The sequence below is a fragment of the Cavia porcellus genome, unplaced genomic scaffold (genome assembly GCF_034190915.1).
Source record: "Cavia porcellus strain 051 isolate PalLab524CR breed Dunkin Hartley unplaced genomic scaffold, mCavPor4.1 scaffold_6, whole genome shotgun sequence".
NCBI lineage: Eukaryota > Metazoa > Chordata > Mammalia > Rodentia > Caviidae > Cavia > Cavia porcellus.
In genome coordinates this window covers 35939483-35964053 of record NW_026947489.1, presented here as the reverse complement: position 1 = coordinate 35964053, position 24571 = coordinate 35939483, and the positions used below count along the sequence as shown (strand labels likewise).

Sequence of the window (24571 nt, the reverse complement as noted above, 5' to 3'; positions counted from 1 at the left end):
AGCACGTGTTCCTTTGGAGATTCTAAAACGAGACAAATAGAAGCCATGACCATGAGAACCTACCGATGCTGTGATGTACTATCTGAGCTATTGGAGTAGATAATAAAGATGAACAACAGTTATTGTTAGTTTCAACTTTGACTCCCACTGGAATCCCTTTGGGGAGATTTAAGGGTACCGGTAGAAGGACACCAGTGTCAGACTACTTCAGCCAGGATCTCTTGAGAATGCGCATAAACACCAGTTTCTTCTCCAAAAGATTCTACTGGGGAATCAAGCTGTGAACTACCAATAGAAATTGACCCAAAGGGGGAAAATAAACCCAGAATGATCTCATTGGGGTTGCCTGTCAAAGATCATGAGCTTGAATCTTGCTTAGAAGGAGATGAATATAGATTAACATCTATTGCAGGGACATGAAATGAAAGCAATAGAAGCGAAGAAGTTATGAGTAAAGGAAGGTAGATAAAACTTGAGGAATACAGTACCAGAAGAATGTCAAAACTCAGCACCTGTCTCTTCTCAAATGATGCAGAAAATCAGTGGATTTTTAGCAGAGAAAATCAGCGAGAAATCTTATGAGGCTCCACCTATCCAAAAGAGTATTTATCTAAAAATGAATAGAAGGTTTGCAATTGCTTTGTCAGTGGTCTCTATGTTCATTATCCAGCTAAAGGAGAGTTCACAAAATACAAAAACATTGTGCTTTCTTGTCCTAGCTTTGCTATAGTTTTGGCTGTGAAGGATTGGGTTTGACAGTTTTTTAAAAGATTGTTAGGATCCTGGGTGAAAGGTTGTCTGGGAGTATATGATCATCAAACAACATTCTTCACTGTTATTTGAATCACTACCATTCTTTCTAGAAACGAATCTAGACAAGTGAGAGAAAACAGTACACAGTTTCTCTGTGCAAAACAGTGTCAGTTAGCAGAAAATACAGTGAAAGACAGGGTTAAAAACTAGCTTCCCAAAAAGCTTATGTCATGCAATGCATACAACTGAGATGAGATGCTTCATTTATAATATATCCAGATACAATTTGAAATAATTGATAGGCTGTGGACACAAATGGAATGAATCAGAAGCTTATGACTTTAAATTACTTTGCAGTACTGTGTCATACTGATCTCATAAATACCACCAAGACAAACTTTGAATAATTGAAGATGATCATGAAACAAGTAAAGGCAGAGGGGGCCATTATATCTTAGTAATCAGTAAGGTTGCTTACTGTAATCTCAGCGTATCTGTGTGGAGTTCATGGAATTCATTGTTTTCCTCCCTATTTGGTCATCTATAAGGAACCCATTCATAGACTCTGTGCTTGGTAATCTGCCCCTTTTCATGCCTGTTTGCAGCAGAGTAGTGAGAGAAGATACTATTTTCATAGGTCCAGAGACATGAAAGAGCATAGTCATGGGAAAGTAAGGATTTACTTTGGGATTAGAATCCCAAAGTAATCCCAAAGGGATTTACATGTGGGATTGGAATCCAGGTGTATCTATCTGGAGAAGAGGTAAGAGCCAAAAGAGGAAAAAGTAGGTAGAAACAGGTTAATGTATATTAAAATCATTTTAATGTCATTCTTTAAGTAATGGTTAATTATTGAAGGGACTCAAGATATGCATTTATTTTTGGAAAAAACTTCCTGAGCCCATAGCTGACTAAACCTGGGTCAGTTTTAACAAAATGGATTTTGTTAAAGCAAACCCTACTGAAAGGTTGACATGGTTGGGATGGAAACAGAGGAATGAGTCAAAGAAATACATGAAACTCATTGAAAAGTAGTACATTGAGACTGAGAGGGGAAAGGAACTCAGCTTGATACAGGGTCTCTAGCTATTGGCTGGGAGGTGGTGGTGTGTCATTAACTGCTGGTGGAATCTCAGGAGGGGAAAACATGGGATTCAACAACATTGAACTCACTTTTAGGCTTGTTGAGGGATTAAATGCTCAGGCAGATTAATCTGAAGGGTAGTGAGAATTATAGTTTTAATGTACCATTTTAAAGTCAACTAGCACATAGTGAAGGAGTTTTGTTTATTGTATAAATATGTGAAAAATACATAAAGAGACTATCGAGTGAGGGGGGAAATGGCGTGAAAAGTGCCCAGGAAACATATTTAAGGGCCAGATGATTCTTTAGGTGGATTTTGTTTCTTTTGTATTTTTGAGACAGGGTCTTGCTATGCAATTCAGACTGGCCTTGAGCTCACTTTATAGCCTAGGCTAATCTTGAATTTTCAAGGATCCTTCTGCCTGAGCCTCCTGAGTACTGGGATTATAGGCTTGTGCCACCATGTTTGGCTTGCATATGTTGACTGAAGAGAGAAAAAAAGGGATAGAGGAAAGGAGTGAGGGTTGGAATCAGAAGACCAGGGCAACAGATAGAATACCAAGCATGGACAACAAATGCATGCGACTGAGGGGGTAAAACCACTGAAAACTGCTGATTGAACATAACTGTCAAATCATGGTGTTCCAACAGGTTAAGAGGATAGAAGCCAATTGTAATTGGCCAAAAAGTGAATGGGTTAGAGAACAAGTAAAGCGAAGAGTCAGTGTGCTTTTAAAGGAAGATTTGTGAAAGAAGAGAGGCGGTGTAAGAAGGAACATGGTGTCTGTAAGAAGTTAGAGGAGGATTTGGTGATTTTATTTTAGCTTTAGAGGCACAAAGCAGGGTAGACTGAGCATTATCCTGGCAAATATGCTAATTCCAAAGAAAGCTGATATGGCTGCTGGCCTTGGGTCTGTCAGGTATTCAAAAAGAGCAGTGATAACAGCAGACCTACACTGTGCTGTGTTACAGATACTCCTGTATTTTACCTTTCCTAGAGGCTGGTGACGTTGTTCCTAATATTATCCCCATTTTACTTGGAAGAAAGCCATAGTACAGAGAAGTTAAATAACCTACCCAATTTGCTTTCTACTGGTTACATTAAACACATGCATTAAATCAGCCACCAAAATGATATGTAGGCATGCATGACAGATTTAGAATATTTTTGGTTGAAAAGTGGAAGCCAGAGCCTTGGTGTACACATGGGGTCACTTTTTTTATAAAGGCAAACTCTCCATGGGGTTTGTCTTTTCATATCCTTTAGAAGATGGAGACAATAAAATGATTGTCCCATCAGTGTTACCTGACTCTTAGCCTTGGAAGAAGTGTTAGTAGAAATACCAACCAAGAGCTAGTTTGTGGAGAAAGAACAAAACTAGTCATGAGAATGAAGTTAAAATGTTGGTTAGTAATTCAGGGTGGAAACAGGGTAGAAGGTAGGAGAGTTGATGAGGGAGAGGAAGATGGCATGTATTTCACTGAAATTTATGGATCATGACCACATATGAATGAAACTTGCAATTGCTTTCCTGCAGTTAGTAATAAATCTCATGAAAATGTGGGAGAAACTTTCATATTTGTACTGTATTGCTTATCTTCATGGATATAACTTTCCTTTTTATGCATATCACTCAATGAAGGTAGAGTTATTTTAGAATTGGCATCAGAAATTTGTTGGTCTCTTACCTTGAAATTATTAATGCATCTACCACGGTCCAGGCATAATACCTATTGTTTCAGAGGAAATATCTCATTTTGCTTTCATAAAAGCCCTGAGGAGGTTATTCCCCTTCAGAAAGCTTCAGGAAGCTCAGGCTTGTAGTGTTTTATGCTTAAGGTTACAGAGCTAGCAAGTGACTAAGCCAAGATATGAACAGGGTAGTATTAATTCAAGCTCATGCCCTTAAATCCTCTGCATTACACAAGAAATAAAGGGACCTTAGTCTTGGCATTTCCTTCATAGCTGGCTCAGGGCTACCATGTCCATATATAACTGTAGAAAATCCTATCTTTATGTTCTACTGACCTTAAATAGCTCCTGGGCATGAATATTAGGGGAAAGTTGAACCTAGTAAAAAAAAAAGTAAAATATTATGTCAATGAAGATAGAAAAGCTTCCTATTCTTTATCAGCCCTTTAAATTTTTTTTTAATTTTCTCAGTGTAAAAGAGTTCCAGACTAGTATATGGTTTGGTGTTGTAGATAGATTCGGGGTCAAATTAAAGTGAAGAAAGGATTGCCATGAGGAAGGCTTTTAAGACAGTGACGGTGAATATAACTCTGGGTGATTTTCCTCCACTTTTCAATGTTATGTCTTCCTGATTTCAGTGCTGGAATATAGAAATAAAGATAATCCTGTGACTGATCTCATCTTGTGGAGTTAATAATTTGATGGAGGAGGCAGAAATTATGTAAAGTCACCAAAAAGATTTAATTACTAATGTATTGGATTTTGGCAACTAACAATGATTGGCACATTAGCTCTATGCTCCTAAGTATAAAACTATATGCCCAGTGCATTAAAATAACTCAAGAAGCAAGTCCTAAAAAGTTACTGACTAATAAAATATAATTTGGAATCTAGTAGACAAAAATGGCATATTTTAATATCCTCATTGTCTAAGCATTTATATTGGTCAATCATTACTACATTATGAAATAGACATGAATACTGGTCTGTGTTAGTTTTGATATGGAAACTTTTCCAAATATCCATCGTTGCTCTTTTACGTCTTACGTTTCTGCTTCACTGCCCTGGCCATCTAACAAAGATGTTCTTATGGAAGATCATGAGAGCAGCAACTCTGAACCAGAAGGATCTCCAGATTGGATTTTTTGCCTTATAGTTTTCTTTTTTCAAACCCAAATGAAAACTTATAAAAGATATATTCACGCATCCCATAATAAGGGATTGCCCTTATTAAAACTTTGTTTTGCATTTGCTATTAAAAATTCTTAGGCAAGATTCACTGTAAACCTTAAGCCATGGTAATAAGCTTCCATGAGCTTCGATGAAATTACCCTTTAGCTCCCAACTGTTTACATTTTTGGAGAACTTCATACCCTTATGGATGGTGGAAAAAAAACTGTATTTCTCAGTATTTACACGTGCTGTTCTCTGGCTTACTGATGATACTACTGAATTTTTTATTTCTGATACCGGTATTTTATAAATTCCTGGTCTCCCGCTTGCTTTTCTGCAGGCTCAGTTTGAACTGCAGGCCTTTCACATCCGGGGTGAACATGCAGCCACTACAGCGCGGTTGGAGGAAACCATCGAAAACCTCAAGCTCGAGTTAGAACAGCGGCTGCGAGGAGGGCGCGAGGAGCTACGCGACGCCTGTGTCTGCACCGACGACTGCCCTCCGAAGGCCTACAGAAATGTGTGCATCCAGACGGACAGAGAGTCCTTCCTCAAACCCTGCGAGGGCGAGAGCAAGGCCACCAGAAGCAACCAGATAGTGCCCAAAAAGCTGAACATCTGCTCTCTGAGCCAGCTCTCCCCCACAAATGACAGCAAGGACATCCCCGCGCCGCTTCCCAGTGGGGAAGGCGCCTCACCCGCTCACCCCAAGACTGCGCCCCCTCCTGCCCCGCCCCCGCCGCCCCCACCCCTGCCCATCCCTCCGCCTCCACCCCTGCCGCCTGGACCCCCCGCACCGGCTCCGAGTGCTGGCTCTCCACCGCCCCCTCCGCCGCCTCCACCGCCCCTGCCTCCAAGCGCTGGGCCTCTGCCGCCGCCCCCTCCTCCGCCGCTTCCTAACGCCCAGGCCCTGCTCGGCGGCGGGGGGCCGCCTCCTGCCCCAGCACCCCCGGGACTTGCACCTCCACCTCCGCCTGGACTCTTCTTTGGACTCAGCTCTTCTTCCAGCCAGTACCCTCGAAAACCAGCCATTGAGCCCAGTCTCCCCATGAAGCCTTTGTATTGGACTAGAATACAAATAAGTGATAGGTAAGCTTGTGCTAGCCTGTTCTCATTGGTGAATCCCCAAGTGACATTTCGCTTTTGTCATCATAGCATCTACACAGGCTAGGGCCCATTCTCACCTGGGAGAGGAAATGGATAAAAGGGTCGGCCAGTAGGATTAGGGAGTTGTGTCTCTGCCAGGTCCTCGCTGTATGTGGAAGAAACATTGGGTTGCATTCCACAGGCTCAAGTTGTCTAGGTCTAACCTAAGACCTTCTCCAGTATCAGCCACTGCAACCAATGATTAATTATAAAGAAACTGAGTCCAAACCTATACTCCTGGTTCAACAAGAAGTTGCAGAGTGTATTTCATGATGTGCTTTCTTGTTTTTAGATGGTATTGTTGAGTATTTAGATGGTATTCTTGTTTTTAGATGGTATTCAGCAATGAGCTGAATATTTTACATGTTTTTTTTATTTAAAGGCAGAAACTGCTGAGTTATTAGTTCCTCAGATCTTAAGTCTTAAAATATAAATTTTCTCTGCTTGAACTCTATTTCCTTTAAGCGCTCACACCTTTGCATTTTTATTCCTTGTTGCCCTTCAGAGAAAGGCCTAGTGTTGGACAGCAACAGTGGAAAGCACCTCTCATGTGTCTAAGGGCTGCAGGGTCAGGTCGACAAGGCAGGAGGACATGATGGCTGGAAACTTGCCCTTAGACTGGAGTCTGACTTCTCTGCCGACCCTGTCAGGAGGACAATGAGAACAGTGCTATTGCTTGACCACTTTCTCGTTTTGAACTTTCTTTGTTCACAAAGATCATGTAATAGAAAACATTTCTAAACTCATTCTGCAAGTCAAGATGTGGTGGTGGAGTTTTAAATTGATGTGGTATTTTGCTTAGGGAAGGTGGGCTACTAACGAAACAGTGTGTAATGGGAAATCACTCTAGGAGGAATGGGGAATAACTTAAAACAGAACAGACGGAGCACTAAGTTGTTAATATACTTCACTCTGTCCCTTTTCCTCCCATCAGGAAGTAAAGGCTGGGAGTTTACTTGTAGAGTATCCCAGTATATATGTCTGGATGCTGATGCTGTGTAATTTCCCTAGTGAAATCGCCCCTACCATTAACAGAAGTGCTGATACTCTCCCTTCCTATTCACAATTCAGGTGTTTAATAAGAAACAGTTTCCTAAGATATCTCCTTTGAGTTGTGTTCCTTTATTACTGCTTTCACATTACTGAGCAGTCCTTCAGGGGGATGAGTCCCCCTCTCGGCCCTGGCGCACTGTGTTCTGGCACAGCATGAGCTGCTTCACACCTGTGTCTCATCCCACTTCATCCCCCAAGAGACTTTATGGGCAACCATTGTCATAGTCTCTAGTGGCCTAACAGTCCCGTGGGAGATACAGCCCGGGGCTTCCTCTTCCAGGTGGGATATAGGCAGACAAGGGACATTCACTCCCTGCAGTGTTTCTCTTTCTTGTGCAGTTAGCCATTTTGAGAAGAAAAATAGTTGACTGCTTCAGGCCTCCTTAGTCTCTGTAAATCTAGGACTTCCCTTGGAGTGAAATGAAGTCACTGAGTGGGATGCCAGCCGAACCTTGCTCAGTGAGTGTATCCGCTCGGAACCTGAGCTCTTTGGTGTGTGTGTGGGGAGTGCCCTCAATGAGTTAAGACCCCAGCATGGCCGCTTCTTGCCAGGACCACACAGTCTCTTTCAGCTTGCTTGGGTTCCTCAAAATATTTTATATTCTTGAGTACAATTACTGCACTTATTTTCAGTAAAATCACAGTGGAACTTTGCTTCAGGAATCCTTTTGTTTGTGAACAGTTTGGTCCATAAAAAAGTGTTTTGTTTTTGTATGTGAACTCTGTATTCTGCATCAGGTGTGCGATTGAGACCATCTTCTAGAACTGTGGAATGAATTACGTTTGTGAACCGAGGTACCGCTGTAATTTAAAGAACCTGTGTAGTAGTTATTGATGATCAGAATTACACAGAATGTGATTCTATAACAGAGGTAAATTGCTATTTTAATAACCTAACAGGTAAACACTTTATATAAGGCATACATGATAAATTTTGGTGCATCTGAGGAACCAAGAGCAAAATGTGATTGGCTCTTGTGCTCTGACCTTGAAAGATTGCTTTTCACTGCTAGCTTCTTCTGTTGCAGTTTGGTCACCTTTGGTATCCGTTTCATGATTTCTAGAAAAGGGACATCTCATTAAAGCAAAGGAAGTCATCATCTAATTCCCTTCTCAGCTTCCTAGTAAGTTTCTTCTTCTCACCTTCGTTTCCTGTTTTCATCCCTTCAGCTAGAGCTGTGTGTTCAAACCACAACACAGCTGAGCATTCCAGCAGGTCATTCACTGTGAGCAAATTCTTATTACTCCTCTATCAAATGCCACCTGTCTCCAACTCTCTGGGAGTAGATCTTCTAAAATTCATTTATCCAGAATTGGGAATGCCATTCCCACAGAAATGATGTGAAAATGGTTTTCACCTTGACTCCCGAATGAAATTGACACCAGTGTTCATTATCCTGGCCAGGCCTCTGGGTTCCTGGTGCTGGAACAGGAGAGCAGGTGCTGGAATGAGTTTGAGCTGTTTGCTGGACCACGGTATTATTTCCTTCTGGAAACCTCCTTCTGAGTTGCCTGGATTCCTCCTGAGGCCTAGAAAGTGGCCCTTAACAAGCTGTGTGCTCCAAAATGCCTGGTGGTCTTTGCCAAGCTCTGTCATCCTTTTTCAATGCAGCTGAGAGGAGCACATAACAAAATAGTGTCTGTGTTTCAAGCTGAACTTAGTTGAATGACAGAAGACTATGCCTGAGGAAGGTTCATGTCACAGATGGACACACTTCGTCAGGGCTGTTCTAGCCTTGGGTTGGTCAGGGGCTTCCCACGTGTTCTTCATACTGTTTTACTTTGTATCTTACATACATCATGCATGTACGACTGAGTGGTTCAAACATTATAGTAGAAAAATTATATGTAAAAAAAGCAACAAAAGGTGGAGAGAACTAAATATGGCCAGAACCAAAAGAATGGAAAAAACAGACCTAGCAAAATATAAATAGGCAGCCCTGAAAAGCCAATTTTGCCACCTCTTTTGAATATGAAAATTGCCTTGTATGAAAACATTTAATAGTATCATAAATATACTTATTACTTATGATATTACATGTTATACTTAATAGTAGTTTTAATTTTCAGGTACAGAAAATATGTATGAAACATAAGTAAATACTTCATAGGTGTTACAGATCATAACACACACATATGTGAAAAACAGAAGTGTAAATGAGACTTGTGTTTCTGTCTGTGGGCGTTAGAAGGGCACAGAGTTAGGAGAAGCTGAGAAAGGAAGCTTAGGAGGCAGGCACTGGGGGGATGTGCTCTAACTGGGAGAGCCTGGAGAGCAGACCGTGGTTCAGTGGACGCTCAGAGACTGTGCTGATGGACCTGATTGTCAGCAGCTTCTCCTTCTCTGCTTTAGAACAAGGGGGCACCCATTTCTAGAAAGTAAAACACGATGTCCCCATGGCTGCTTTTGTTGAAATCTCAATGGGCTGGTGCCTTGGAGGAGTTTATGTTTGTTGTTGTTTGGGGGTGGGCTGTCATAACTCAGACAGTGGATACTATTCATACATCAAGGGCCAGGAAGAAACATCCAAGCGGACGCAGCCCTTTATCTTCCTACTCCAGTTTCAGTCCCTTGAAGAGTTAGCTCATCCCTGTTTCAGAGTTGGTTGTCTCTTCATTCTTTAGAAGATGTGCGTTTTTGCTCACCAAGGCAATGCCACAGATGGAAAAAGGAGCAGCTGGTGCATCCCAGCAGTGGAAGTCTCAGGATGCCTAAGTACCAGTGGTTTTCTTTACCTTTCTCCGATTATTTCTAATGACCATGGGGATGTACATGTGTGTGCTTATATATTCTATAGTATATTTTGACTTAAACATGTGTACAGTGAAAAGCTTTTCTTCATGTTTATTAGTGTTTTATATATTTTCTTTAAAAATGAAATAGAATGAATTAGAGAAATACTTCACTGTTACAATGTCTTCTGCCTTGGTCCATAAGGTAAACTTGTTTTTTTCTTTTAAGCCAAAATGCTGCACCAACATTATGGGATTCCTTAGAAGAGCCTGACATTCAAGACACTAGTGAATTTGAATATTTATTCTCCAAAGTCACAACTCCACAGAAGAAAAAGCCTCTCTCAGAGACCTATGCAGAAAAAAACAAGGTCAAAAAGGTAAGCAGTGATTATAATAAAAGTTTTAAGTCTATATAAATTTGTGTTATCCATGAGAATTCACTGTATTCTGATAGTTTTTTTCTCTGTGGTCAGAAAGATTTTTGGAGATTTTTGAATCATAGATGGCAAAAAGGAGCCAATAGTTCAATAAAATCTTTATAAGTTATTTTGGTCTCATCTTGTGAATTTTTAAAAATCTAATCTGTACTCTTCTAGTCATTTGTTCTGTTGAAAAAGTAATACTCATTTTCCTATTACTAAAAATAGTTTGTAGATAATATGGGAAAGAAACTTTTAAAAAAAGAAAAATAAATTCCTTCTATCAGTGCATTGATTTAACAAATATTTTTAGGGGAGTAACTATGATGTAGGCCTTGTTTTGGCCTCGTGCTTTACAGTACAGCAACATGTGCCCATTTAAATAATAAAATTAAATAAAATAGGAAATTCAAAACATTAACTGTATTAGTAGTCAGTCAGTGTTCACCAGAGAAACAGATTAATATTAGATGTACATGTGTGGTTTACATGGTTGGCTTAAAATGGCTGCCCGCAAGTCAGATATAAAGAGTACAAAATGGCTGCCCATGTGCTGGGGATCTGAAGCTCCCAGGAGTGTCCCATGTGAGTCTGTATAGAAGGCTGAAGCATCAGCACTGGAAGCCAGGAAACGTTGTCCTAGATGAAGGTGAAGACTCCTCTGAAGAAACAGAATCAAGCTTCCCTTGTTTCCCTTTTATTCCGTTCAGGTTCCAAGCCTACTGGCTGGTGCCACTCATACCCAGGGTGGATCTTTTATCTTCAGTAGGACACAGAAGTATGTTGATCTGATTTATTGGGCATTTCTGACTCACGTGGACACAATCAGTTAACCATCCCAGCTGATCACTTTCAAGTTTTGTGCTCGTGCCTAGTGACGGCTACCATATTGAATAGCACAACAACTAAACATTTCCATCATTATAAAATGCTCTGTTGGGCAGCACTGTCTTTAGTATTTGGAATATGTTAATGAGAAACACACACCCACACACACATACACACAAATATACTCAAAATCACACACTCCTAGGAAGCCTTGGCCTTGCCCCATGGAGTTCATATGAACGATCAACATTGGAACAAGCTATGCGGATCTCATAGAGTGGCCAAGTAAGGAGGCTCTGCTTTGCCAAAATGGGCATGGAGATGATTCTAAATGAAGTTTTCAAAGTAGGCCTCTTAGAAAATCAGCTTCTGAGCAAAGACTCAAGGACTTGGAGGCCGATAGCCACCATCTTCTGTAAGAGGAGTTTAAGATCACGAAGTGGCCAGGTGGATGTGATTTGATTCAAAGACCCCAGGCCCTTGCACTCTCCACACCTTATGCCCTAGACATAGCACAGCATGATGTCCATTGTGGTTTGGATAAGCATCCTCCAAAGGCCCATGGATTAAAAACTTGGCTCCAGGATAGTGCTCCTGGGAATCAGTGGACCCTTTAAGAGGTAGAGACTAGTGGAATGTCCGTAGTTCATGTGGGGATGGCTTTGAAGTGAAGTGGGAGACAAGTCTTCCTCTCTCTCGCTTCCTGGCCAGGAAGTAAGAGCTTTGTTTTGCCCTGTGCACTCGCTATAATGTGCTGCCCTGACAGATGCCAAAAGCAGTGGAGTTATCTTGTCTTAAAATGGAACCTCCAGAACAAAGAGCCAAAATAAGTCTTTTCTCTTTATAACTTAAATGATTCAGATATTTTAATAAACTATCAGGACGCTAACATAATGTCCACTCATAATAACATTCTGAGTGATTATTAGAACATGTATCGGGGCCAGTGTAGTTTCCAGCACTTTCAGGTCAGCCCCGACCTGTGTTGGCCGCCCTCTTTTTGGCACTGTTCCTGCTGTTGCTAGTGTGGTTGATATTATCTGCAGCCTGCGTTGATAATAGCAGAGAGGGTATTAAGGAGATGGTCAAGCTCTTGTTTCTGTGGTGGATTTGCTGTATGTTGTCATCCTTCTGACATTTTTTCTCTTTCTGTAAAACACCAATGACAAATATCCAAATCTACCTAATATTGTGAAATTCAAATCAATGAGGATTTGAGAAAGTATTTTTGAAAACTGTGTAATATTGAGTAATAATACTATCATCAGCTTCCTTTGTCAATTCTGTGGTAGGATTTACCCATCAGTTCAGACCTTAACAAATGTTATGATGATGAAATGAACTACAATTTAAAGAGGAAAACTGGGAAATGTCTGAATTTAGTTTTCTGTTAGTCAAATTAGATTTTTCCACTGACAGTAAATTATGGATGAAAATCATGATCCAAATTTTTCATCTCTTCTAAGTTCACTAGAAATTATCTCAAGAAAAATGATCCCAATATACCAGTGCATATCTTCTAACAGAACAAACCATGTGAAACATTTAGAATTTTTCTAATAAAAGAGCTCCAGGCAAGTCAACTGACATGTTGTGAAATGTCCTCCTGTGGGATTTTATCTGCACGAGATAGCGTATGGTGCCCTCTGAAGCCAGGCTGGCTTTTAAAAAGCCACTGATAGGAGCAGGAGACTGACCTTGCCAAGTAAAAGGTAAAAGGACACTCTGTATCCCAAAGCCAGCTTCAGTTGACCACTTCAGGAAAGCTACTCTGACTGACTGGAAACTGAGAGGTTTTTTTTTTTTTTTAAAAATGCAATTTCATATTAAACTAACTTATGTTTTCTGTTTCTTCATGGATGACTTTTACTCTTCGTATTTCTTTCTGGATGATGACAACATGTTCTTTATCCACATAAAATGGTTTCCATGCCAGTGAGTGAGTTTTTGTTTTTAAAACATCAGATCATTTAGTCATTTATTCTTGTTTCTTATTTCATAATTGTCTGCTGACTCAGCAGTGAGTGCTTGCTGTTACTCACTTTTTCTGTCTGATGGGAAACATTTTTAATTTGAACTCCGTATGCTCCCCGACTGGTGAGGTGCTGTTATTCTTCGGAGTCTACATATGGATGTGTGCATCCCTCGCTGTTTCCTGTAAGTGGAGGCTGAAAGGGGTCCACAGGGCCTCCTTGTCAGGGTGCTGCCTAGGGACTCTGCCAGCAATGAGCGGTAAATTTCATCCCACAAATGTGCATGTCTCTTAAGCAGAGCTGGCCGTAGTGTCTCTGTGCACGTCACATTCATTGTTCAGGACAGGAATGTTCCGTCCGTGACACTATTTAAGTTTTCCATCAGTAACACTGTAAAGTAGGAAGACACATAAGCAGATGTAGGTAGATAGCTTGATAGATTTGTGCATTTTTAACTGAAAAGATATTAATAATAATAAATCCTTGAGAGGATTTATAAAAACTTCAGCGTGTATCTGCATATCTCCTTTATTTAAATGGTAATTTGCCTCACTGTTGATAGTGCCAAGTTTTATTGAGATGACAGATTTGAAGTTTATGAATGAAAGGAGCCATTATGAAAAGGCACAGCTACATTTGTGCAAACCCAGGTATTTCCTGCATTGTGTGATCTCCCAAAGTGTCCCCCGCAGTCTTCCAATAGGAAGCCAAACAGTCAAAAAGATTTAGAGCTTTGTGTTTTACTTTGAGTTACCCATTCTGTTTTAAATGTTAGCTATAATAAACAATTTAAAACTAATTATGCCAAACGTGTTCTGCATCCTCAGGTAGGTACATCCTTGTCTGTGACAGCACACCACTCTGCTGGCCTACAAATGGAGAACCAGAGCTTGGTGGTAAAACCAACAGTTTTTTCTGTTTTGCTCTTACAGACTTTAGCCAGAGCAAGTAATTTAGCCTTTCCACACTGATTTTTTTTTCTTCTTAAGTACTGGAAATATCATGTCCTTATTAAGGCTGTTAGGAGAATAAAAAGGAAATTATCGTGTGAAAATGCATGAAGTATTCTGTCTTAGTTTATGCACTAATGTGTCAGCCCTGAAAGAAGAGCTTGAATCTCATTGGTTCTTGAAGTTGTCGTGCTTTTAAATAATCAGTGTCTTCATTCCTGAAACTCTTTGCCAGCGTAATTTCCAGATCATTCCTGGTTGTCAGTGTTTATAGAAGCACTCCACAACTTGCTTTGATGGCACATTTTAAGACTGGTAGTTTATTCAGGTTGGTTTATATACCATCATTGCACTTCAGTAAGTTTCCACTGTCAGTGTGCCCATATTTACTCTCTAGGTTACATTTGTTCCTGAGCAAGGAAGTCAGCACCTAGACAAGGATCCAAAAATCTGCCTATATTGTCTGAGATTCTCCCTGTTCCTGTCAAGGAAATAGCTATTTTGATAAGTTTCCCAATCACATTCTTAACTTTCCCAACAACTTTCTGAAAATCAATGTGACTTACCAATATTCTGCTTCTCCTGAGATGCCACCGTCTGACTTTGAATTACAAATCATCTGTTTGTTTCCTTTTCTGTAAGATACGTTAAGAAAGATTCTTAACCCATCTGCCTGGTTAGTAGATGTTTCCTAAGAATTAATGAGATGCTGGTGTTTTCTCCTGGTACTCTGCAGGCTGGGTGTTTTGATGGTTCAGCAGACATCAGTCTGTTGAAACTTGTCGGTGCCAAAACTCTTAGGCATTGACTGGAATATGGTCACTTTGGCGAGAATCCTAGCTATAAGTGTCAAATCCAAGATTTTGTGTCTCTGTTTATCACAGAAGGGAAATGCGGGGGATGAAGAACATTGTTTGGAAGCCTGAACATAAATTTATAGAGTTTTAATAATATGTGCCTTCTTTTTTTTAATTTTTAAAAAGCAAAACAGAAATAATACAGAATTTCAAAAAAATAACAGTGAGAAATCAACACTGGTTAATATATTACATATTATTATCCCAGAAGTAGTTGTTCAAGTTATAAGATCAAAGCATTAAAAATGAGCAGACAAACAATGACAGCACAAACCATTCTTTCTGATGAACTAAGAGAGTTAGTGGTGTAGTTATGTTTTGCACACGTAAACACATACAGTTATATGTGTATACCTATAAGTTGTTCTTTCCTTTGAGCACTTTCTTCCCCTCTGAGTTTATATTATTCCAGCTTTTGTGAGAAAGATAGTTTCTCCCGGTTGCCCTAGAAGGTACAGTCCTTATTTTTTCCCTAGGGTTGGAGATAAGTTTGTCTTTCATCCCACGTGGTTCATGTTTGGTAAGTGAGAGGCAGCATTAGGGCGGCCACCTGTAAAATGTGTGTGTTGCTGTGAGTGCAAACCTGAAATGATTGTGCTGTGTTCGAGTTCTTTGAGAACGGGCTGGAATGACAGGGTTTTCTGTTTTATAGCTCAGAAGACTGTGAGGACCATATTTACCCAAAAGAAATGGTAGCTTCTACTCCATGACAGGCACTAGTTTACAAAAATTCCAGCCGGTAGATTTTGTTTGGAAAAGAGAAGATCCCAAATGTTAGGCTGTATGTTTACTTTATTTGCTTATTTTCTTTAAAAAATGTGGTTAACAGTTGTCAAGTATGAATATCAATGATTCTTTCAGAATGGCAAATCTGAATGTTATTCTTGGAGTTCAACTATGTTTCTCTTGTTGACGATTAAACGGAACTTAATCTGTGGTTTTTTTACCTCAAGCCAACTACAGTCGTTGGGATGCTCATTACCTGACCTGACCACAAGAGGGCGCCTTAGAATGCTGAGATCTAGACCCAAAGGCTCTCTTGTTTTAAATCACCCAGAAAGAGAACCTTGAAGAGAGGAACTGCCCCTCAGCACCCTCTTTAGTCCTGTTAAGCTCTTTATTATGTACCATGAGACCAAGTTTCACACACATTACCCACACAGTATTGGGAGCCAAATGCATGTTAGAAAGGTTTGTAGGTTTTGGTAGAATAAAATTCACTTGTGGGCATGCAGTTCCGGTGCTCAGAATGAATGACTGCAGTGTTAAACCTATAAAGTAGTAGACTTACTTCTTTTGAGACTTTCCATATAAAGAGAGTGAAGAGTTATTTGAATGTAGATTTAGGGCCCTCTAACTAGAAAATGAAAAAAAGTATGATGTGATATTACAAGGTATGCTGTGAGAGAATCGTTCTGTATGTTTTTCATTGTTGCTGTTGGTGGTGGTGGTGGTGGTTTCTTGAGACAGAGTCTTGCTATGTAGTTCAGGTTGGCCTTGAACTCACTGTGTAGCCCAGGCTGGTCTCAAACTCGTGGTGATCCTCTGGCCTCCGCCTCCCAAGTGCACACTGTACATGGCTCCACGTATTTTTAAGCAGTATTTACCCTTTCCTCCTAGTTGACCGAAGTTTTGAAATCTCACCGAGGTTTTCCAGGACCCCGTTCATTTATCCTCAGCATGCTCTATTTTCTGAGTTTATTAGTGGCTTGGGGCTGAGCAACTGTGACAGGTCCTTGCCCCGGGCAGTGATTCTTCTGGCCTCCAGGTTTAAGTTAGAAATATGTGGAAGATATAACAAGAAAAGGGGAAGATTCTATGTGTATTCTGAAGTTACAGCTCAGGTTACATGGATGTGTCACAGCTAACCTTGTAAACGCTTTGCAGCTCTCCCAAGCACATGAAGGTCGTTACAGCCTCTTCGCATGCACCTGTCCTCTCAGATACATGCTTAATGGAGAGAAGTCTTAGCAACCTTAGATTTATTTGTAATTTTTAAGTAAGATAATTGCAGACTTTTCTAGGAGTAATAATGTTAAGTAGTTTTGGTTAAGTTGCTTTTTGTATGTGTTAACTTATTTAATCTTCATAAGATCCCAAAGAGATGGTTACTATTATTAACCCTATTTGTATGAGAAAATTGGGCCCGGGATCACTTGCCCAGCACCACACGGCTCGGAGGTGGCGAAACAAAGCAGTAGCTCAGGCAGCAACGCCAGAACTTGCGTTTTTAATTACTTAAAAAACAGCGTATTATTCCAAAGTTAAAACTACAGATTGACTTTCCATTCACTTGGCAAAGCTGGAGTGTATTTCCCAGTCACTGTATAGTGAAAGACACCCTGAATTAGTATCAGTAGACACGTTTTATGGTTCTGACTCTAACCCTAGCCAACTATTACCTACTGAACAAGTGCTTTAAATTCCCTGGGCCTCCAGTTTTTAATCTTTCATTTTCTTTTATTTTTTAGACACAAGTAAAATCACACATGAACCAGTATTTTGGCACCATCACCCAGCACATTTTGATAGATCAAGCTGCCTTAAACATCAGTGGCATGTTGTTCAAATGATAGGTACACAAGCTCAGGGAATAATTCTGACTTCAATACTCTTCCAGTGTTAGGAGAATTAGTTTTAGATTCTTTGTATACTAGGGTGTGAAAGGTCAGGAAATATGGGGACGCTACAGTGGAAATTAGAAACCAGAAGTTTTGTATTGAAAGTAACGAGTTAGCAGTTCTGACTTTAGTTTCTATAGCTAACATAGAATCTGGAGTAGAAAGTTTAAAAGTCTTTCCAGGTGCAAAATATCAGAAATTATTTGCACGTGGGCAGCTTCACATATGCATTTTAAAACTAAATGTGTGAATAGAATGGAACAGTGAATTTGATCTTGCCTAGTGACTCAACCGCAGTTTCTTCCTTAGAGGAAACAGTATTTCCTCAGCAGAACTGTCTTTATTCAGCAAAGGCTGGGGCAGCAGTCTCTGGTAGAGCTGACAGCCCTGCTGGCCTGTTAATCAGGAGCAGCCTGCATCATCTGCCTCCATCACTTAGCAGCGTGTCCAGGTCCTGAAGCCAAGAGTTCAGGTCACACCAGACAAAGCCGTCCACTTCCTTCCTAGGAAAGTCTGGATTCACCCCAGTACCATGGCCGCACTTTCAATTTTTCATAAAATACCTTTGACCCTTGATTTCCTTGAGGCCTGACCTGGTTTCTTTCCAGCTGAGGCTAATTTGCATGGCTGTAAACACGGGCCTTACAAAGCTCACCAACTGTGATAAAAGCAAAGGAAACCTGAGACTGCTTGAGACTCAGAAATCCACCTTGGGTATCCAAGACAGACTGAGTCAGCTCCAGCCCCGGAAGCTGCCAGTGTGTGGCAGCTAAAGAAATGTTATTCTGATTGATCTGATTAGGCCAGTAAGGTTATCCATGGTCAATTTACAAAGACAGTGTGAGAAGAAATCGTGTGTGTAGCCGTGTTATGGGTCAGTGAGGCACCTGCCAGAAGTTATGAAAAGTCACTGCTCTGCCAGGACTACTGTCAGATCTCCTCTGTGTGATACAAATGGATTGGAGGCTTGGGGCCGCTCCAGTGGGATGATTGAAAACCAGTGGAGATCGGTTATGGCGGGCTAGACCCAGCTGCATCCCCTAGCCACCAAACCCCTTCCATGTGAAAGGAGGAACCTGGCTGTTCCTCAGTACCTGTGAGGAAGGCTGCATTCAGCCCCTTACTGCAACAGAAGAGGGGCAAGGACTAATTTGACTTGGACAGGAGGCTCTATTTTAACCCACAGAAGTAGCCAGATGGAACCTATTGGGCAGTTTGATCTCTTCCTTTGCCTCAAGTATGGTTTAATTGGGATCTAGCTTCAGGCCCTGGTTACTAAATAACATCAGTCTTAGCGTTTTCATTTTCATTAATTAACTTCTTTGCTAGGTACCTTATTAGTCACACTGAGGCCTTTTGCATGTCCGAAGTATCCCAGAACAGTGATAGGGAACCTTTTAGAGCTTGTAGTGATAACAGACATCAGACTGTGACACATCTGCCATAGGTTTACCACCAGTGTCCTAGGAGGTAACAAGAGGGTATTTAAAAGCAGTAGAGAGCGGCAAGTACCAGGGGGTTAATTCATTACCTAGTTAGCATGTCACTTTTTACTATCCTGTGGACTCCCCTAACCGATTTCCTTGGTTTAAGAGAAGCACACACACAAAAAATCTAAAGTTTGCTTTCAGGCGTTCCTTGCATTCTTATTCTGAAGATTTTTTAATCTCCCAACTTGGATGTGGTTCTCTTCTTCCCTGTCCAACTCAGAATATAAATGGTATTTGCGATACTGGAATAAAGCACATTAACAAAGATTTATTTAAAATGAGGCCAATGGAAAGCACATTGCTAGAGCTGGGGCTCATTATAAATAGATCATGCTGTGCTATAGTCATCTTCCTAATGGAAAAAATGAGAGATTGATGATTGCTTAGAGAAGAATGTGATTCAGAACACAGTGGTAAAATTCCCTAAAGCATACTATGTTTAGAATGCTTTAGTAAAATGTAGGAAGCTGGGCCATGTGACATTTCAGAAAAATCCCAAAAAACTCCGCCCAATGGGGTGCAGCATTCAGTTACCATTAGTGGAAGCGATGTTTCGCTGAGGCCAGAGCACATGGAAAGATGGTGGAGAGTCACCACCTAACCAAGAGCCTAACAGCTGGGCTCTTGGTGTGCACTCAGGAAAGGGAGCCAGTGACAAGGCTGTGGTGGAGGCCTGACCCTCAGGTCTCTAGCCACCCACTTCCCCCAGCAATACCAGGTTAGCTTGGGTCACAATGAGGCAAAGAATGGGAGGTGGGAGTCCAAGTCCAGGAGGACAGCAGGGCTTTAGGAAAGAACTTGCCTTTCCAGAGTCACCCTTTTGTCTGTGGAGCAATTCCCTTCCTCTTCCTAAGGCCCAGTGCTACCGTTTCCTCAGGTGTACAATGAGGATATAATAGTGCCTACTTGAATGTATGGCTGTGAGGATTAAAATAAAATATCCTATATGAAGTGTTTAGTCCAGTAAGGATGCGAATGATGGAAAATTCTCTGGGAGAGCAGAAGATTACATTATACCCAGAAGACTCATCTCTCTTACAGTGGGAGCTCCACGCCCCGAGAGCTAATAAAAACCCATTGTGCCCTATTGTTTTTTGTTGGGCGGGCACAACTACGCAGTAAAGTAAATGAATTTTAACCAAATACTTGGAGGTGAATGCCAAAAGTGCGTGCCAAAAGAAAATCACACAAAAGAACAAAAAGAATTCAACGTGCCTTCATTTCTAGTACTATTTTTATTTAGTTGTCATGGTAATCTGTATTGCTCTTGCAATAGTAGTAGTAGAAGCTGCTATCCTCCTTAAGTTTTTATAGAACATGATAGGCTTTAAATAAGTATAATTGGTGTAGAATGCATGACTCCGGGGGAGTGGCCAGGTTATTTAAGTGTGGTATTCTCTCAGGTTGGTTTTGCTGATGGTGATTAAATAGAATGAGGTAGCTATCACACTGTATTAAATTTTATTGCTGTAACATTTACATAATTTAAAAAATCAGGCAGTATTAAAAGACTTAAAAAGTTCCGCATATCTTAAGAAATGTCGAAGAATGTTTTCTTACAGAACACATCCCATAATCAAAATAAAATCAAATTAGAAATCATGTTAACCATAAGATAATATCATATCAAAGACATATCAAAAACAATGCTCTTTACCTTTTAAAATTTATAATTATACCTGCAAAAATGTTCTGGATTAAGAAATTCATTATAATGGAATTCAGAAGATATTTATTACAACAAATAATACAACATGTAAAGACTCATAAGATTTAGCTAAATTATATGATCGTAAGTATTTAGATTAGAAAAGAAAGAGATTAAAAATAAATTAAGCTTCAAAAATTAATAAAAAAGTAAGACATTAGAAGAAAATTTTAGGTTGAACAAGAAAAAGTCATTTTTCAAGTTAAGATAGCTAAATATTTACAATTTCATGCTTCAACTCAATGCATTAAAATGAGATGAGTATGAAATTTTTTTTAAAAAAATTAAATGTAAAGCAGAATATCAAACAGACAAATTTCTTGAAACCAATAGTATTCAAAAACTTACCAGGATTGGTAACAGACAAAAGTATCAAGAAGATAAAAGTAAATGAAATAGAACTATGTATGTTAATACTATGAGCAAGCTTTGCCACTAAATAAAAATGACATGAAATAACTTTCTGGAAAAATATAAATTAGTAAGAGTCAACAAAAAGCAGAACACATGCATGGTTTACAAATATATGTGCATGTGCCAAAATAAAATCAGACACAAAAAAACAAAAAGATAATTCAATGTGCCTTCATATTCTAGTACTATTTTTATTTAGTTGTCATGGTAATTTGTATTGTTCTTGCAACAGTAGATGAACAGTAGAATGCCTGCATGGTATACAAATAGAAATCAAATCAACACTGGTAGAATAAAACTGTCACACAGAGACAATACCTGGTCCAGGTTTTATTATAACAAACTTAGCTTGCGCATAACACTGTGTGGAATAGCGAATTGTGTTAGACTCATGGCCAACACGTGTAACAACCAGACAAAGACAAGGAATAAAGAGAAATTATGGGCTAGTTCTTCTAATAGCCAGGAAATCATAGCTAGAATATTACCAACCATCCATCAAGTTTTAAAAATGTTTGATGATTAAATGGAATTTATTCCAGACAGGAACATTTGATTCAAAATTAGAAAATGCTTTTGTAAGTTAATGGATTTTTAATAGACTAAGGGAAAAGATTTAATATTCCCAAAAGATGATGGAAATCATTTGATTAAATTTGGTTATAATTTATAATCAAATCTTAGAAAGGAATTGAATACACATTTTATTTTTATCATTTTTTATACTTTGGTACATTTTATATTTGGCCCAACCCTCTACTGTGCCTGCCTGTTGTCCTTGAGTTGAATCTCTCTGGTTTATTTTTCCTAGAAACTATACTTCCTGATCATAGTAGATGAATTATGCATCATTACCTAAATAAATGTTCAGTAGATCAACTCTGAGGTAATCCCCTTATTTTGGGATTCTTGCATACGTGTGGCTTCCCGAGCATGGAACACCTTTCATTGGTGGCAATCTATTGTCCACCTCCCACCACTATGCCAGTGCATTTAGATTTTGTTTCAGATCCTCAGCCTCATCATTTTGGGCCAATTTTGTAGAAAAAAAAATGGAAAGGCTTTTACTCTGCTACACTGAAACTCAAAATGATTTTGATTTTCACATTTTAAGGACTGTGACCTTATGGCAGCATGCATAGCTAAGAGATGTGTTTCTTTGCTGGAATGAGATATGTTTCAAGGGCTGGAACACAGACTAATAATCAGCCACAGGACTGAATCTGGGAAAATCACCTAGTGAGTGTTTTTGATACAGGTCTCACTTTATAGTTTCAACTGGCTTTAACTTCACCATGTAGCCCAGGCTCAAGCCTATGACAGCACTTCTACCTCAGCCTCCCAAGTGCCGAGAATATAGGCAAGTGCCACTTTGCCCAGACAAGTGTTAATACTCTTGTCCATGTGCAAGATCCTCAGGGAATGTCCTGTTTATTGTTGAGGCTACTCAGGATAAAGTAGGAGCTCACTCTTCAGGGATGTGGTGAGCAGATATTCTGAATCACTGTACCACTCCATTCCTACGGAGAAGGAAACATTCCTGAAGGAAATGTAAAATGTGCTCACTATCCTTAACAGCTGTGCTGTGAGAAGAAAGAAGGTGATAAAATTAATCATAGGGAAGTGTGCTAGGATATATAAAGTCCTACCAGACTCTTACAGCTATCCTAAAATATATATATGCGGTACCAAGAATGTGGTTTTTATACCAGTAGTTGTTCCTCAAAAATTTTGTAGATGAGAATGACTTGTGTTATAAACAGTGTACATTGCAGCAATCATGGCAAATTAAGAATACAGGAGAGGCTGCTGGAGGTGGCGCATGTCTGCTAGTTTGCAAAAGGAGAATAAAGTTACCTGGGTATCTTCAAAGGAGAAACTGTGCTCTTTGAATTCTGTCTCAGCTGTTGCCATCTAGTGGCTCAAGAGCCCGAAGCTGGAAGTGCTCACTGTCACTAGCTCTTCACTGTCCAAGCAAGAGTGGGAATGAGCCATTTAATTTGCATCGTGGATGCACTCTAACTCAAAGGCCATCCATCATTTCTGATATCTTGAATGCAATGATTATCATATCAAAGACATACGATGACACTGAAGATAATAACTTTTCTGTTGCCCATTATCTCTAACCAGCTTGGAGTAATTATTAGCATGTGTTCTTTTCCAAAGCCTACCCCTCCAAATGCTGAAAATGAGAGCACTGTTGGAGCCACCATGGGAATACATGAGACTGGCTTCAAGATATTATTATTAGATAAACAGTTACATAGACAAGACAGGAAGTCCAGAGGTCATGCTAACTTTGTTCTTTAGAGGCTTTTAGGAGAGCAGTGTGGCTGCTTGTGTGCTTGGAATTGACTTTGTGGCTAAGTTATTTGTGATCCTTATTTTTGACTAAGTACATGTCAGTAGAAGAAAATTCTATGGAGACTGAAAGGGAAATAAGCACATTTCTAGCTAGCCAGCAGAAAAGAGTACTTTGACCATCAGGGATTATATAAGTACATATCAAACGCTATGCTAAGTACTGGTTGAAGGGAACAAGATGGTACATTGTTTTGTAGTTATCTTGCTAGTCAAAGTATAGTCCATTGGTCAGTAATATGTGTCACTTGGGGGATTTATTAGAAATATAAGAACAGCAGGTTTTCATTAGTTAGCTACGAATAAATTAACAAACTATCACATTGGTGACTAAAATATAAAAAATTGTTTTTTTCTGATTTTTGAGTCTAGAAGTTCAAAATCTAGCTATCAGCAGGGCCATACTTCAGTACCTTTGATTCCATATGAGACCAGGGCAATGAATGCATTGAGCTTTCTGGGTCATTTTTTTTTTTTTTTCTGATTCATTATCGGTGGGAAAATGCATGCAACTTAGTTTTGCATCTTAACTGTACACAAAATCTTCAAAATTGTCAGAAGCGTCTCCCGCCCCACTCTGACCGCACCTCCGTGCCCAGCCACAGCCTTCACCTGCTGTGGCCTCTACATTTGCTTTCTGAATAGAATTCATCAGCCTGAAAAGCCAATAAAAGGTTTTTCTGTCTCATCAGTATGAGGCTGGGATGCCAAATATGTTCTCAGACTCAGGACAGAACGACAATTTGCCTTTTCACATTTCTTGATGCAGAGCCGAAATCCTTAAGTAAACTTCATCAGAACAGTTTTATGTGTCCCCAAAAATAAGACCATGGAAGAGATTCAGACTTAACAGTTTGACAGAACAGGGAGGCTTAGTTTCTCATGAAATATTTAATGAGACAGATTATCAGGCTGTGTGGAAAGCTTATTTTAATGGCATTATCAGGCCAGTTGAGAGAGGGCTCTACCCAAAAGCATACCAGCCACGCTGGCCGTCAGCAGCTAAGGCTTGTTTGCACCAAGTCAGATGACATTTCATAAGATGGCACCACAGAGCCAGCCAACCATCATCTCTGGGTATAAAGCCAAAGAATGGCAGGGGGTAGAACACGGGAGGAGCAAGGAATCTGAGTCAGCGTTTATTTTCCTGGGCACGTGCCAAGGAACAATTTCGTGTATTCAAGGAAGCACTCACCCCTCCTTGCTGGGAAGAGAAAACAAGACGGTTGCCAGCTCCATCTGCCCCTCCCTCTGGCTGGCACCCATTCCCGCATTGGCTGGGAAGAACAGTAGCTTATCTGTCCATTCT

The 24571-nt window shown here is 40.0% G+C and overlaps 1 protein-coding gene across 8 annotated transcripts in view; it reads left to right on the top strand.

Moving 5' to 3' along the window:
• Fmn1 (formin 1) overlaps positions 1 to 24571 on the top strand; it is a 400542-nt gene that overhangs the window by 215694 nt on the left and 160277 nt on the right. For all 8 annotated transcript variants that reach the window (XM_063250323.1, XM_063250322.1, XM_063250324.1 and 5 more), the window contains 2 exons: positions 5044 to 5792; positions 9865 to 10015. In XM_063250323.1, the coding sequence (XP_063106393.1) occupies positions 5044 to 5792; positions 9865 to 10015 (900 nt within the window). The remainder of the gene's footprint in view (positions 1 to 5043; positions 5793 to 9864; positions 10016 to 24571) is intronic.